Source organism: Empidonax traillii, unplaced genomic scaffold (genome assembly GCF_003031625.1).
Source record: "Empidonax traillii isolate 1590-97213 ecotype Southwest subspecies unplaced genomic scaffold, ASM303162v1 scaffold154:size1206225, whole genome shotgun sequence".
Taxonomy (NCBI): Eukaryota; Metazoa; Chordata; class Aves; order Passeriformes; family Tyrannidae; genus Empidonax; species Empidonax traillii.
The window spans coordinates 1,063,215-1,080,345 of record NW_020955347.1 but is presented as its reverse complement, the minus strand read 5'-3'; the positions used below and the strand labels follow the sequence as shown (position 1 = coordinate 1,080,345).

At 39.1% G+C, this 17,131-nt stretch overlaps 1 protein-coding gene across 1 annotated transcript in view; it reads left to right on the top strand.

Moving 5' to 3' along the window:
• Positions 1–17,131, top strand: part of COL25A1 (collagen type XXV alpha 1 chain) — a 149,046-nt gene that overhangs the window by 46,507 nt on the left and 85,408 nt on the right. Inside the window, exons 5-8 of the mRNA XM_027884736.1 lie at positions 1,867–1,893; positions 2,052–2,078; positions 14,723–14,794; positions 15,645–15,752. Coding sequence (XP_027740537.1) covers positions 1,867–1,893; positions 2,052–2,078; positions 14,723–14,794; positions 15,645–15,752 — 234 coding nt within the window. The remainder of the gene's footprint in view (positions 1–1,866; positions 1,894–2,051; positions 2,079–14,722; positions 14,795–15,644; positions 15,753–17,131) is intronic.

Sequence of the window (17,131 nt, the reverse complement as noted above, 5' to 3'; positions counted from 1 at the left end):
ATGTTATCTATAATTTTATGCCTAAGGCCCAAGAAACAGGATTCGGACTGTAGCAGATAGGGGTCGTGCTATTTGCAGTTTGCAGCCAGTAAGATATTCAGAACCAGTAATAGCTTGACAATTCGAGGAGATGGAACACATGAGCACAACCCTTCCCTTGTACTCAGTGTTCATGGTGAAAAAGGCAGTAACAGCCAGCACTGACTGATTTTAGTTCTTCCCGTCATGCAATTAGTGTGTTACTGATGGTATGAGTTTGCAAATTCACAAGCTCAATGGAATGGATGTGTAAATTTTAAAGCAGAACTGCTGAAAATGTGCTCTACTCTAATGTCATGTCAAAGTACATATATGTGGAGTCTGTAACTAAAAGTAGATAGTGCTTCATGTAGTTTTCAAAAAGTATGTGTTTGTGTGAACATGTGAACTGGAGAGGGGCAGTCAGAGCTAACGTATTAAAAAAAAAAAAATAGATGGAGAGACCTGAAAGGTGCAGCAAGGTTGTGTCTATTCATTAAATTATTTTGTTTAATTTGTTTTTAAAGAGGCCAAGGGCTTTCAGGGCAACATAGAGTGGGCAGGGGTCATAGTTAATTGAGCAGATAGTTTCTACTCAGCTAGCAGTGAGCACTGTCCTTCCTGAAGGAGATGTAGGGACGTCAGGAGGCAGAGTTGTTTCTTTGTCCTCTGCAGCAGACTATGCAGATGGCAGGTTATGGAAGGAGAGGCATGTGCTTTAACTCCTTGAAAGATTTAGCAGCAGATGCTCTTCTCTGGTATGCATCAGGAGCCCTTAAAACTAAGCAGAAAATTGGCTACAATAAGGATTCTCAAAGACTTGCCTGGGGTTGATCACATCTTTAATATACAGCAGGCTAACCTCCCTTCCATTGTGTTTATGTGAACCACATGAATTTTTACAAGGGTTGTTGGTGACAAACTTTTCTTGTTCTGCATACACACAGACACACTCACACACACCCTCTATTTGCATTATAACAGTGGACCTTGCTAGGTTGGATGGCTCATTCTCTGTTTCCAGCTGCTTTCATATATATCTGAGGTCGTTCTTTGTAATGAAACACCTGCATATCTTTCAAAAAGCTGGAGGTAAAGTCTGCGTTATGTAAGCAGCCAGTTCTCTGCAGACTGATAGCACTTTTATTCACAAGATACTAACCTGAAAAGCTAGTGTTTTAGAAACCTGCTGGTAGCTTTATGGAAAGCTCTCAATAAAAATGGAATAGGAAAGGACCTCAGTGTTTTGTGATTCTAACACCTTACTGTTTGTTGGGTGGTAAGTAACAAGTAAGTAGTACTTCGGCAAAATCATGTTATACAAAGAGCTTATTTTGCCTGAAACACTGTGCTTGAGACTAAACATCAACTTCAGTATTGCCAAAGACAGGAATGAAAACCCTACTTTTAGATTCCTAATCCATTTTTGTTTGGCAATCTAAGACAAGGAGGGTGCCAAAATATGTGACAGATTTATCTGTCTCTGAATTTATTAGCTGCACTGCAAAGAAGTTTTACAGTCTTAGGAAACTCTCATATCTGATAGGAGATAAACTGTTGTCCCTAACAGAAATCAACAGAAATCTTGTCATTTCAGGCATAGTTTTGCTTGTATAAGTAGTCTGATTCAACACAGAGGGTTAGTAAACTATTCAAGAAATAACTGCATAGTGCCTATTATTAGTACAGTGAAGAAGCCATCTCTACAATAGTCCTGGCATTTGGAGTGAAAAATTGTAAGGAAATACATTGTTGGAAAGAAACCGCAAGTTGGTGCAGACCTGTTTCTTGCTGTGTCCCAGGAGTTAATCGGTATCGATAACTCATCTTTGCTTTTGTTTCTTTCAGGGCCCACCTGGTCCAAAAGGCGAGAAGGTGAGTGGATGAGTTCTTACAAGGTGAATGGAAAGCTCTCCCAGCATGAACTAAAGAGACCGTTTGTATTGATGCAGTGTAATGTTAGATTATATAAGAGAGCTGGGTAGCACACAGATGCTGTGTTAAACCTATCATCTCATCTTTCCACTTTGCAGGGAGATCAAGGTGATCAGGGCCCTCGGGTAAGCATCTTAAAAAAAATGTTACACTTCCCCTTCGCTGAGTAGGCAATTAGTCTTTAGTGCAAAACTAAATTAAATACACTGTCTGAGCTAATTATGCTTATTAGCTGCATTTACCCTGCATGTTGAAGTAAGTGTCTGCAGGACAGTAATACTGAACATGACCAGATAGTGTCTGGGAAGATCTGAGTAATGCAATAGTAATGCACTAAAATACACACTTTCCATTATGGGTGGACGAAGGTTTCTCAGGCATTTTGCTCTGCTGTATAAAAACTGGCTTTCCTAACCAAACTGTTCAGTTTCCCCAGCAATGTCTTCGCGCCATGCATGGGCTTCTACTATGCAGAGGGCCACTGGGTTTCTAATAAATGTCCTTCTAGATTTCATGTAAAATGTAGCTAATATTTAGTGAATTATAAACAAATATAATGTATGCATGTATTAGCTCTTTTTCCTGACATGTATGTATTTGATATTTTTAATAATAACCATATTATCACCTTGTAATTATATTCAGACAGTTCAAAGATGGTTTAGTTTAGGAAATGTAAAGGTTCTTTTAATTTCTAAATATCATGTTTATTTTAACAGAAAAATAGAGAAATACAGGAGTGAAAGTTAAGATAGACTGGCTGTGCTACTTTTTTCTTCTTTACATCTGTGCTTCATTAGAAAGTGCTTGCTTACATTGTTCGGATGATATAGTAACTCTCTTCAGTTACATGTTTATAAATTTTTCCATAACATTGTGTTCCATGGACTATTTTTTTATGTTAACTGTGTTAAACATTTTGAATTTGGAACTTTATTTTATTCTACTGTTTTGTTTCATATAGTTTGATTTAATTGAATTTTACCTTTTCAGTCAATAATGTTATCTAAAGTCACAACATGCTTTTACAGCTGATTTTGATGTTGGTGCTACCAGTGTTAACTACCATGGTGTCCTGTTATGCTCAGTGATACAACTGCACTTTATAAAGACAGTGGCCTAAGAGTGAAAAGCTTTAAATATTATTTCAGTTGAAACGCAATAAGAAGAATTGGAAAACTACTTCAAGAAGTAAAAGAAAGTAGAGGGTAACAATGTGAGGCACATTATGCTTTTTTCTAAGCTAACTAATGTACAGACTAAAAGTTCTGAATAATGTAAGAATTTCCTTTTAACTTCTAAGCAAATTTAGTATCTCTCAGAGGCCATGCTGGGCTATATATTGTAGCTGGTTCTGTGCTACAGAACTTTATGGGGAATGGGAGGAGAGAGAGGACAGGGGAGGAGAGTGGAGCAGTGCATGTGGCTTTGGAGAGGATGCTCCATTCAGATGGCGCGTCAGAATCTGTATGTTCTGTTCTGCTTGCACTGAGTGGCCTTACATTCAGAAGATGTGTTCTTACATTCACAACTGTGACCTTAGATTCAAAAGAACAAATGTTGAAGAGGTATTGGAGAAGGATTCAGTAACAAATATGGAAGAGCAGTGTTGTAAACAGGATTACATAGCTGAGGATAAGAATCTAGAATTATGAGTGTTGGAGAAGTTTCTAAGGAAAGGCTCAGAGGTTTGAACACATGAAAACAAAATAAGTGGGATCAGTGCAAGGGAATGACGATGCAAAAATCTTGTCAAAATATTGGAGAGATATAAGAACGAGAAAGTGATTAAATGTGTGTGGCTGGAAGTGTTGGCAGTACCCAATAAGAAGATGCAAGTTTGTTCAGTGTTGTAGGCGGAACATGCAAGGACTGCAGGAGTGTTTATGTCCACTTTGCCAAAACCTACCCTCTATGCTGGAAGGCAGTGGGGTCCTTACTGAACCATACAAAATGGTTATAGCTACTTTGTGGATTTGGTAACTCAAGTGCAGATTAAAAGCAGAGAATTTATGACCTAAGGAATTCATATATAAGGGCATTATGAAGTTGTATCTGCAGCAGCAGCCATCAGCTGAGACACAATTCTGTATCTGATTACAGAAAAGGAGTTCGATAACTTTAGCAGTGAAGAGGAAGAGGCAGTGAATAGCACCTTGTGGGCTATCTGAAACTTCACCAATTTTTTAGTCAATACATATTGTAGTAAAGTACCTCCTTTTTCAGTATATGGATCTAACTTGGGTACTTTGACCAGTGTTGTTGGTTTTCTCTATTTTGAATGTGTTCTGCGGCAGCTTCTCCTTTTTTGCCTTGTGTATTTCATCAGTAGTAAGTACTATGAAGCCTCTGACCATTTTATGTTTCATGGTACATCAGTTACCTCCTCTGATAACTGTCTTCAGGGTGAATCTGCTCAACTTGCCAGGGGATTTACAATTTAATTAATTGAAATTCTTTGTGTAAGCCAGTCATGCACCAAATGAAACTAAACCCATTTAAACCTGGTTGGTTACCTTTGCAAATAGTTTTCCATCATGCCTATGTAAAATAAATGGGTTTGGAGGGAGTACCATACAGTATTATTTTCAAGAAATACATTGTTCCTGAAAGTAACTGGGGCATGACATTAACACTTGGATTTGACAAGTTAGCAGACAGATTGGATATAATATCTGAAAGTGGTGAACATTGTAAATCTAATTTATCTTTTACAGATAAGGTGCCTGAAGTTTCTCTGGCTTTATGTTTTTATATATTGGTTTGAAACAAGCATTTAGCTTAGCAAAGATCTTTATTGGACTGAAATTCCAAAATGACACTTATTCTTTAGAAAAGCTGCTTTCTTTCTTCTAGGCATTTTCATTAGTAAGAGAAATCAAAATAAAATTTTAAGACTGTTCATGTCAAGATGAGACCTTAAACTGTTAAAATTCTGCTGAAAAGAAAGAAAAATATTTGTGAAAACATTTTTCCAAAAACAAAGATATTGTTTTCTGTCCCACCCAAGTTTTCACCTTGGGTCCTGAGATTTTTGAGATATCCTTCTTTCTGAAATAATTTCAGAACTGTAAAAATAGTAATCAGATATCTCAAAAGTTCTTGTTCACAGCCAGTGGACATGCAGAATATATACTGAACTGCTTTGAAATTCAGGTTTTCTTAAAAATATCTTGAGTAAATTTATACACTAAGAACTTAACCCTGCAAATACTGCCCAGGAGTCAGGCACTTTTTAGCATCATGTGTCTTGGGTTTTGTGTTTGGGGGTTTTTTTTAAAGAATCTGAGGAGTTTTCTTAAGTATTCAGAAGTAATCTGTGGATCAGTCTCTTTCGTCATACAGAGATGGCATAAGGGCTCTAGTTCATAGTGCCGTGTGGCTTAATCTACTTATGCCCATATTACCTGTAGAAAATGTGAGCCAAAAAAGCATTCCAGTAGTGTGAGTGATATTGAAATTTGTACCCTAAGTGTGAATTTGAGCAGCAAGTTAGAGCCTTTAGCTGCGTGAGACCACAGATAAGGTAGCGACGGACACATTCAAATGTCCCGATTCTTTATTTATCTCTTTATGTATTTTTATATCAGATCTCTTAATTACTCTAAAGTTCTGGTTGATTAAACATTTAGGTCAAATGCAGAACTAGATTTCCTCAATACCAGTGTAAGAAACGGTAATGTTAGTATGTCTTTTGGATGCTCTTCTTTTTGCAGAGGGCATGGCTTCGTGAAATGTCCAGGGAGATTTCCTTTACTGTACTGAGCCATGACTAAATTAAAAATGATGGAGTTTAGCCTGTGGACTGTTAGAATAAATGCTGATGTCAGGCTCCTGCTCAGTTCCAGTTGTTCCACTCTGCTCCAATTTAAAAAAAAGCCTTTGAAGATTTTGTAATGGTAGGCTTGCAAAGGATGTTTTATTCAAGCAGAGATTGTACCCTGATAATGGAAATAAGTCTTCAGAGCTGAATGTCTGAGAATGGAACTAAGCAGTATTGAGTGTCTTACTGGATGTGGAGGGGAACATTGTCATCAAGGATGATTAAAAGGCTGAGGTACTTAATGCCTTCTTTGCCTCAACACAAAGACCGGTTATCCTCAGGGCAACCAGCCCCCTGAGCTAATGTAGGAAGGCTCTGCAGAGGGATCTGGACAGGTTGAATTGATGGATTGAGGTCAACAGTTTGAGGTTCAACAAGGTGAAGCTCTGAGTCCTGCACTTGGGTCACAACAACCCCAGTACAGGCCTGGGGAAGAGTGGCTTGAAAGTTGCCTTGTGAAAAAGGACCCAAGAGCGCTGGTCGGCAGCAGCTGAACATGAGCCTGACCATGTGCCCAGGTGTCCATGAAGGACAAGGGCATGCTGGCTTGGATCAGAAATAGTGATCAGAATAGTGCTGCACTGGCCAGCAGCAGCAGTGCGCTGTACTCAGCATTGGTGAGGTCACAGATCAAATTCTGTGGTCTGTTTTGGGTACCTCACTACAAAAAAGACATTGAGGTGCTGGAGTGTGGCCAGAGAAAGACAACGAAGCTGGTGAAGGGTCTACAGAGTAAGTTGTGTGAGGAGCAGCTGAGGGAGCTGGGGTTGTTTAGTCCGGAGTAGAGGAGCCACAGGGGAGACCTTATCACTCTCTACGAGCACCTGAAAAGAGGTTGTAGCCAGGTGAGGGTTGGCCTCTCCTCCCAGGCAACTAGTTACGGGACAAGAGGACACACCCTTAAGCTGTGCCAGGGAGGTTCAGGTTGCAGATCAGGAAGAATTTTTTCATGTAAAGGATGGTTAAGCATTGGAATGGGCTGCCCAGGGATGTGATGGAGTCACCATTCCTGGAGGTGTTCAGGGAAAGACTGGACATGGCATGTTTAAGTTGATGTGGTGGAGTTTGGCCAAAGGTTAGACTCTATGATCTTGGAGGTCTTTTCCAACTTTACCATTTCTGGGATTCTTAGTCTTTTCTCATCCTTCTGTAAATGACATAATAAATGTCTTCTGTCTTTTAGTTCAGATACAGGAGAGATTTCTTGCTTATCAGGGCTAGAAATCATTAGCCAGCAGCTGCTTTTAAATTGGTTTTGGTCTAGGTGAAATGAGAAACTGCCCAGAAGCCATACTTAATTATGTCCATAAAATTATTTTCTCGTTTTGCTATGTTTACATAAATTTTCCTGTTAGCTGGGTTGGCACAGAACTGATAATATCTCTAAGTATCCTTAGCAGGAAAGACGAAGGTCTAGAAAAGAAAGATTATTTTATTGTTAACCTTTATTGACTTGAAGATTAAAAACATTCCTTGGGTCCTGGTAAAACAGTTAGGTTTGGATAGGGATGTAATGTTCTTTTCTATTTAACCCTTTCCCTTTCTCTGTTTACTTTTAATATATTTGCTCCTTCTCTGCTGTCTAATAGAGAGATATTGTTGTTTTGCAAGTTCTACTCTTCTGTGCTGGCAAACTGTGTCAAAATTATCTAATGTCAATAGAAGTAGTCCTGGAAGCAGTCTATTTACTGAAATAACTACATACAAATGTGGGTATATATAGATAGATGTAAGCTATCTTTTTAAATTAAAGTATTGTTTCACTTGTTACGTTATAGACACAACTTTTATACTGTCTCATATTAAAGGGAAGTTAAAGATATCCAAGCAATAAATTTTGACCTGATTTTTTTAAATGAAAATTTTTTAAAGTCTGGTTTTAATATGTGTGTATTATTACTATTAGTTAATACATTTCTAGGAAATAGATAATAAATATTTTGAGCCTTTTCCTGTTCCTGCTGACAATGCATGGAAAACCTTTATTCATGTCATCTGAATCAGTGGTTCGGTCACATCATTACAAAATACTAGTTAATGAGTGATGACTAAACCATGACCGTTAACTTTTCACCTTCTTTTAAAGCCATCCTATTTTGGTACTATGTGGGGTTTTTTGGTTGTTTGGTTGTTTTTGTTTTGTTTTGTTTTTTAAGAAAGGAGCAGGTTTGTTTTACAAATACATAGTAGTATACAAATTAATCTGATTTTTTTGAAGGCATTGATAACTGTAACAAATGTAGGTAAATCACTGATTTAATAGGAAGCTTTGTTCCCAAAACAATCCTGATAATTTTTATCCTCAGTCAACATCTTGTCAAAATGAAAATATATAGTACTAAAGTCAAAGTATTATGTTAATTAAATATAATTTTACATAATTTAAACATATTTTATGAATTTCTTCTGTCCTTGATGATGTTTGATTATATCATACTAAAGTTTCTCATAATTTCTTCTCTAAATACTGCTCATTATCAGAATTTTATCTTCCTTAATAGAAGGACTGTGCAGCTTTTTTTAGCAGAAATTAGTATTGTCCCCATCTTTTTCTTTTCTGATTTAGTACTCACTGATATCATTTATATTGCTGTGCTGTCAAAAGCTGCAGCGGAGTTGGTGATATAGTAATAGTATTCCCTCAAATTATATTTTTATGTATGTATAAAAGCATATTTTCTGTTTTACTGTGTGTTACTTCAAACAGAGTGCTGCTTTAGTTTCATACTTTACCAATATGACTACCCTCGTAGTTGTTTCTTCTATTATTAATTGTCCTATGTAAATCAAATTATAGTTCAAGTAACCACTGTTTCAAACTGTACTTTTAGTGTGCCACAATAAGAAGGTTAAAAATCCGTTCATGATTCCTTCTCTTAACCCACCTTTCACCGAAGCAGCATCACTGAGAAAACTGCTGGACATCTGGTTTAATGCAAATTTGTCTGTGAGCAGTTAATTTAACTTCTGAGACTTTGTTTCCTTATCTGCCAGAAGGCAGCAGGGGTATTTACCTATTCCATTCCTGGGACCAATTATCTGTTCTACTTCAGTAGGACTGGGCTGTTGTGGCTCCCCTGTTTGCATTAAGCCAAAAGTAGGGTAACAAATTGGAGCAAGGTAACTTCCAGCTCTGTAACTAGGAGAGGTTAGGAAAGAACTCAGATGGTACTGGCTGCCAACTTTGTGTGAAGTATTGGGACACTTGTACTTGAGATGTGTCTCTGCTCAGAGTTCACACGAGTGTCCTTTTGGCTGTGAATGACTCTCCAGGGCCAAGCTATGCCTTTGATGTTCGGCTCCTGAGGTACTCTTGTGGAATGCAGAACAGCTGTGACGCTCCAGAGAGAGTGCCACATACCTGCTCTCAAGACGAGGATGTTGTCATTCCTTCTTAAGAGCTAGGCAGTGCGTGTCTTCACCCGCCACCAGTTGGTTTGCATCTTCCCCCTTTTTAGTAATGCCAGAGGAATGGTGAGGAAGGAAGTCTCTGTACATCCTGTTCCTTTTTCTACAGCCTTGTCCCGTGACTGAGGATACATCATGTAGTTGCTTTATCTCAAACTGCAGCTGTCACGCAGAAGTGCTGCAACACTGAACATTTGAATTGGACCAGTTTGATCAAAAACAATTCTTTCATCCGGTCCTAATAAACATCATAGAAGAAGCTTGAACCACTTACCTGCATCACATAAGTGCAGCAGGTATAAAATTTGAAGAGAAACGTAATTCAGGACAGAAAATTTCTTCTTTGAGAACCAACTTGGTTATGGGGAGGACCAACCCATCCTGCAGTTGTCTGGATGCCCACCACCACTTTCAGGGAGAATAGTAGGTTTGCCTTCGGGAAGGGTATTTTGTGTAGGTCAGATGGTGATCACTCATCAGAACTCACAGTTGAGTTGTGTGGAACAGGTATTTGCTTCACTGAAAATTCATCTAATAATAGGACCAAAGTGTTGGCTTTTTCCAGTTTCATTCATTTTGAATGCGGTGTCAGGTAGAGTTCACTGTGGATACAGAGATCGTTATAGAAGACAATGCTTTGAGAGGGGTGTGTTTATGCTAGATCTTAAACGCTACATTTTTGTTGTTTTAATACAAAGTCTGAATCATTACATAATTTATTCAAATCAAAACTCTTTGCTGAATGTTTGCCTAAGTGAAAAGAAATTCCTGGATCCTTTTCTTGTTGTGGTGCACTGTTTTTCTTAGCAGATCGGCTGATGGAGAGAGCAGCAGTTATGATAAAAAGATTATATAAAAGAGCTCCTGCTGAGAGTCCATGGCACTGTATGGGGTTATGACAAACAGTGTATTCCCCAGGGCAGGTACAATAATTAGCTGCAGGACTGGCACTCAGTCTGAGGGATTAATTAGAACTGGAGGTGGTGTTGGGGGGAGGCAAGGCAGCCATAAAGAGTGTCAGGATCACTCTGGCTTGAAGCCTGTGTGATTTGATGTGAAATAGCAGCAGCTGGCTGTAACCTTAGGAAGTGCAAGAGAACAGCAGGTGGTGATTCCTGTCTCATTTCCCATGTCTTCACAGGAACACACAAGCTTGTGTAGCTTGGGTTTACTGGCAGGTCAGAAGGAAAATCCTAAGGAGGACTGTGACATTTACTATACTAAGCAAATGCAAATAGTCAAAATGGGGTGTTTGCAGCATAGTGTAAAACTAGTAACACTTTTGCTTAATGTTATTGTCCTGACCATGTGACAACCTTACAATACTGACCTTATGTGGACCAATGGACAAAGCTGAATGTATTCTGAAAAATCTAGGACAACTAGTGAGAATGACGTCCTCGAAGGGTGTGGTGAATGTAACAGGAGAACTATTTCATCTAAGTAAAACATCAGATAGAGGGAATGATACGATGTTCTGGCATCCCTTAGTTCTCTCAGTAGCCATTGTATGGGGGCAAGTGGGCTTTACCTACACTTCCATGGGGGTAAGCAGGACACTCTGAAGTGGTCACATGGCTGTTAGCCTCCACCAAGCATCATGTTTTCCTTGGCATTTGGGCAGAAATTGCAGTGAGGTATGCAACAAATGTGCTAATTTAGAAATCGTAACCAGCTAGCATTTCAGTGTGAGCTTGAGTAGCTGTCAGCAGAGGAATTTAGTAGACCAGTGGTCGCTGTTGATGACTGTAGTGTTTTGTATTTTGCCTCCCAGGGTGCAGAACAAGAACCCTTCCTATGTGCAGTTCAAGAATCAAACCAAATAAAGAGAAAATTGAGTAACTTTGAATCTGTTGTTGAGAACAGCTTTAGATAGAGAAAAAATAAAACAGATCTAGGGGTTATTTGTGGCTATATTTATAGCAGAGCGACAGGAAAGGAAGAGAACTCATTTTGTGGAAAGGATAGCTCTTTTTATGCTTTTTTAGAAGCTCATTGTGTGCCAACATTATCTTTCATGGATGCCAGAAGATGCAATGCCTTCTAAAGCCTCCCACGCCTGCAAAAAACTATGGGCCCATTGTAGTTTTATTGCTGGGTTCCATTTAATGTTCCCATGTTTCTGTCTCTCTCCAAAGATGTGTGTTACTAATGGGGGGTGATGCAGGTCCAAACAGGCGTTGCATGTATCTGACTGTTAGGTCTAAGATTACAACCACTTTGGGCAAAGAAAGTTTTGTCCTGCTTGGGAACAAACTGAAAGAAGTAACTAAGCTGCAGATGGAAGAATGGGTTTGTCCCCTTTTCTCATGTGATGTTTATATAGGCAAAGAACTGCAGTACAAGTAGCTAATATTAAACTTGCCTGTGTGGTGTTGGGAAGCATTGAGAATGCTGGGACTGGACTGTGAAGTGCTGTATGCTTTTGTGTACAGCTACACAAAACTTTCCAAAGTCTTTCATTTTTTCTCAAGGAAACAAAAGTCTTTCATGACAAACCAGCATATTTTATGATTAAACTCCTTTCTTGATTAATTTCCAGTTCTACTTCATGGTCAAGATGAAATAAAACTCATTTGAGTTTTGAGTTTCTACTTTTCAAAATGTCAAATTGCAAATATGGTAATTTAGAGGTAATTGAAAATTACTGTTTTGTAATCCTGAAGGCTGTTGAGTAAAAATGAAGTTGTTTAAAAATGTTCTGTTTATTCATGTTTTAATAAATGAGTTTTATTGTTTGCTACTCAGATTTTACTTCTTTTGTAGGTTTTTTGTTTGTTCTTATTTCCATTACACTGTAGTTTTATCCAGAAGATAAATGGACCATGTGCACAGCAGGGCTAATGAGTCACAGATGTAAACATTCTGCCACATTACTATCTAATAACTTCTTTAACTTATATTCCATAATAAGATAAATGCAAATTTGATACATCTGTTTCCCAAAATGATGTATCATTCCAGTCTTAGCAGTGCCTCAGGAGTGAGTGGGTTTCTTTATATGTTAGTAGTTTTACCCTTTTTTGGTTTTGTTTTCTGTTTATGTGTTTCAAAAGAGGAGATTTCAGGTCACTGAGCAATGCAGTTAGCCACACCACAGTTCATCCAAATGAAGTGGGAAGGCTGGTAAAACTGCCACTGGCTTTATGGGACCCACTTACAGAGTCTTAGCTTCCTCATCTCATGGATATGTATCAGGAATAAAGATGCTAAATGCAACTCAAAAATGCTAGTGAAGGACATGCATGAATCAGGAAGTTACTCTGCCTTTTTCTGTGAAGACTGGTGCAGTCTTTGTGATCCGGAGGATCTCTGGTGTGATTGCATGTGGAGGTGAACAGAGCAAATATTTGCAGCATTAAAGGAATCTGCTGCAGCTGAGAGACTTGGCAGGCTGCCCTGGCCGCCTGTCAGTGTTCTCCACTAGGCCAGCTGAGCTGCAGAGAGCCCCATGCACTGTGGCAACATGGGCTACACCAGCAGAGCCTTCACACAGGACTTCTCAGAAGGCTTTCTTCAAGCAGCAAGAGCCAGGCACAGCCTTCCCTTTCAGAGGTGCTAAGCTGCAATCCTGCTGTGCCACCAGCTCGACCTCCTGGAGGTGTCATGTGGGCGTGCAGGCGTGAGAGGTCTTAGAGCTACCAGGCTATATTTTATTCTGTCTTCCTCAGCCTAATGTCTCTGCTGTTGAACAAGCCTCTGCTTCAGAAGGTGTGTTACGCTAAATTCAGCGAATTCAGGGCCTAGGGATTTCCTTCTTTTTAGGAGTTCACTGCTCGACTGCATAACGTTTCAGCTTTTCCAGGAGGTTTAATTCACACCCTACAAGGCAGCATAAGAAAGGTGATGAACTGAGCACAAAATTCACCCCCTTGTATTGTGACAGCAGGCCGCAATTGCCACAGTTTTCCATTTTCATATCAATGCAGTACAAGTTCTGCACATATTGGTAGAGTAGAATATGAGAAAGCATAAGTGGCATACAGTGCTTGAGGGGAAAAAAATATGCCCTGGATGTGAAAATACTGCTATGTATTTCTTGAAAATGTTGACCATGGCCATTATGGACTACCCACGATCTAGCAGTAGATTTTTGTTCAGTGTTATAGTTGTGTATGTGCTACCGGATTATGTGCTGAATGTCATATGTTAAACAGAATGTGAGGAGCAGGATGTTAATTATGCAAAGCACTTCAAAGTATACTATCACTGCTGTCAAGTTCTGCAGCAATCCAGAGTCAAAGCTTTCTGTGTAGCTCTCTTGAAGTGCTGTAGTACATTTTAATTGAAAATGGCTCAATCATCTTCTGGCTGATAGTCTTAACAACTGTCAAATGATGATAACAATTTACTGTAATTTTAAGGAAAGGCACCTCCATGGGATTGCTCCTTCTAAAATCTCTTGATATTCTTGTTGTAAAGCAGCAACTTGCATCTGCAGTGCAGTGCAACCCTAACTGTTTCCCATATGACAGAGAGGCTGTTTCCTGTCAGTAGGCTATGTGGGGTGTACTACACATAGTGTTTGTTCTGTTTGTCTGTTAGTACACTGTCTCTGTGATGTTTGTGTTGTGCTGTTTTCGTACCATGTTGTGCTGTGTCCCTAGGGTCTGCCAGGCTTCCCCACAGTCGCTGCTCTGCACAGTAATCAGATCCTCACCGTCAAGGTTTGTGGCTGACATGTACCTGTTCAGTCAGGTCTCTCTGTATCAGCATAAAAGTGCACATGAAAAATCGCTTTTAACGTGGAATACCAATGGATCCTTATGGTAGACCTAAGTCAACCTCTCACCACCTTTGCATTGATATAAGTACTCCTGATGCAGAGCATGGAATGAAATCTGTAAATATGCATAGTGTTACTCCTGGAAATGGCCACGTTCCTAATGATCTCGATCAGTATTTTATTTTCAGATGAGTTTTTTCTGTTGTTCTGCTTCCCTGAGGCATAAATGAGTGTGGGAAATGTCAGTGAACTCTACACTGGTTGCATGTAGAGTCAGCTATTTGTGTTAGATACCAGAGGTTTGATCTGTACATCCATATTTTTTCAAAGTGCATTTGCAAATTAAGCAGGAAGCAATCTGGTCAAGCTGGAACTCCAGTCCTTATTAAAATAACACCATTCTTCATGGCATGATATGCTGGTTAGAAAATCTGACTGAAAGTTGAACTGGTGCTTTGTCTCTAGAAGCTTTGCTGAAAGAAGAACATATTAAAATATTGGTTTTTAGAGCCCAGTAATGAAAAAACTAATACACATGAAGAATTCTCACACAAAATCTGGTGAGAAAAAAGTTACACAGTTAAGTCATTGTATATGATTAATTCACAAAGCAGTTTGTCCTGTACATTAGAGGTAATTTTTTTTCCAAAATAAAATGCACAGTTTCTTTCAGGCACAAGCACCAGTTTATATTATTTTAACTATTACAAATCTAATGAATATGTCTTTATTTCTTTCTCGGGCCTTCTGATGTCTATTCTTCAATTCTCTCATCTCTGATCTTCAACCTTTGACCTCACCTGCCTGATCAGATGGTGTTTCCTAAAATCAATCATGGGTTTCTCTCTGCTGATCAGCAGCTCATTAAACGCCGCCTCATTAAGGTAGTGCTTCATCTCACTGGAGTCTAGTTCTTCTTTACATTCAGTTTACTCTTTGCTGTACCTTTTTGTCAGATGCCTTGAAAATGTTTTGAAATGGAGAAACTGTTAATGATATTAACGATTAAAAGGCTTTGGGTGGCTTTGCTAAGTGATCCACTTTTAAGATGCCAACAGCTTTTTTCAGCAGTTTGCAGTGATGTGCTGAAAAAAACTAAAGCACCATTTTGGGGTGTCTTCTTTTTTAAAGCAGAAGGTAATATGTTTTGATAACTCTCTTGAAAATTGACTTTTACAAATTAATAGGAAAAAATTAAGAGAGTTAGCTAATTGTCATTATAAAACAGCCTCCCAAAACAGATGGAAAATTATGTACAACTTCATGGAAAAGCAGTTACTTTCCATGATCATTTTTGAAATCTATCCATTCACGGGCTTGGAAAATTGCTGCACAGACTGTATATTCTCAGATGTGACTTTTCTTTTTTTGCCTCAGCTTTGTTGTGATTATGCAAATCATGAAGCAAACAGCTGCTCATTGAAAAGTTACTTGCTCTGGAGAACTACATGAGTAAAATATTGCAAGACTACCCCAAATTTTGGCATGTGTGCTATGATAGGACAAGCAGTTTAGAATCTGAACCTTCTGCTCTGTGGCTGATTGCACCAGACAGATACAAACTGCTGGTCTTCAAGGCAAAGTGCTGTCTCTGCCATAAGCAGTGAAGAAGCCACCGTCCAGTTCATGGCAGCTTCTTCCAGCCTGTCTTGCACTCTTTCTGAGCGCATTGATGTCTTTTTCTGTGGTTGATGTCTCTAAAGCAAACTTGTGACAAGTTTTTTGTTGGTTTAGGGGGACCAAGGACAAGCTGGACCCCCTGGACCTCCAGGACCACCAGGACCCAGAGGTCCCCCAGGAGATACCGGCAAAGATGGTCCTCGTGGGATGCCTGGCTTAACGGTGAGTTAGTCTGTTGCTGTCATAATGTCCACGTTTCTGTGGAGTGTATGCCAGCTTAGTTCCAAGGATGTTTTCTGAGGTAAGATTGGTAAGCAAGACATGTGGAAGCTGATCCACATTTCAGATTTCGTGGTGAACCTGAAGTCCCACACACGGAGAGCGAGTTCATAGCAGGGCGAGAAGTAACATCAGGGTTCCTTGCCTCCCACCCTTGACAGTTTCCCAAACCCATTCTAAGGTTTCTCAGATGCTCACTGATGTTTATAGCTGTGTGAGCAGAGTCTGCCCCTCTCCACCAGTAGTAAATGTTTCTATTCAAATTTCAAGGCAAAGCTAAATAGTTGAATTTGAGACACTGTAGCATGGAACGGCTTGACTTCTCACTTCCTAGTGGTTTAACCTCAAAAATCATGGAATAAAGTAATAAACTGCTAAATGCTGCCCAAACTTTGATAAAATTTGGAGTTAGATTCTACCATCTTTAAACAATTAAAACAGTACCATTTTCTTTGGCTCATACCCATATTTCATTAGAACAAGCAGCAGAATCAATACACACAATATACACACAATATTGTGTATTGTTTGTTTTAGACACAGGATCAGTTCCACACTTCTAAACAGATGCATAAAAACATTTTTTTTTTTTTTTAGCAAAGTATGTGTATGGGTTTGGTTTTGTAGCTGGTAGCTTCCTTAATTTTTATTCTTTTGAAAGAAGTATCTCTCTTTTCATCATCAATGCCACTGTGTTATCAGTGCGGAAGTGGAATCAAAGACAGGAGGGAGATATGACAACTGAGATGGCACATGTGTAGGTACATCCATTAAGTAAAGATCGTGTCTGAGAAGACACATAGGGAACTAACAAGGTGATGACCAGCACTGGAAAGAGAAACCGATTTTTTTGAAGAAAAAGCATAGCTCATTACATGAGGCCAGGGCAGGAAGGCATTAAATTTGCCTGCAGAAAATATCTGCACTCCTGTTCCAACCCTATTTGGGTGTTAACTCTATAATATAGCATAATGATTCTGTTAAACTTTCCAATGAAAATCCAGCAAGGCTTGCCAGTTGAGACCTAGGGCTGCTGCTGCTGTTGTTGTTTTGGTTTGTTTTTTTACCACCACTGCCCTTGTAAGTTTTAGCTCAAGGTTATGAAATAACATTAAAAGTCTATTGCTCTCAGTATGATGCTTTACTTTGACAACCTACTCATTTCTTGTTAGTCCTGTGGCACGTCAGGCTTTGGGCCTCTTCTGGGCCTCCCTTGTGTTCTTTTAATGTGGTTAAATTGACTGCAGTGAGCAGAGTTGCTGCTGGTTTGATCTAGTAAGGGCAAGACTAAAACCAGAACCCATTTCTGACTGCAGTGATAA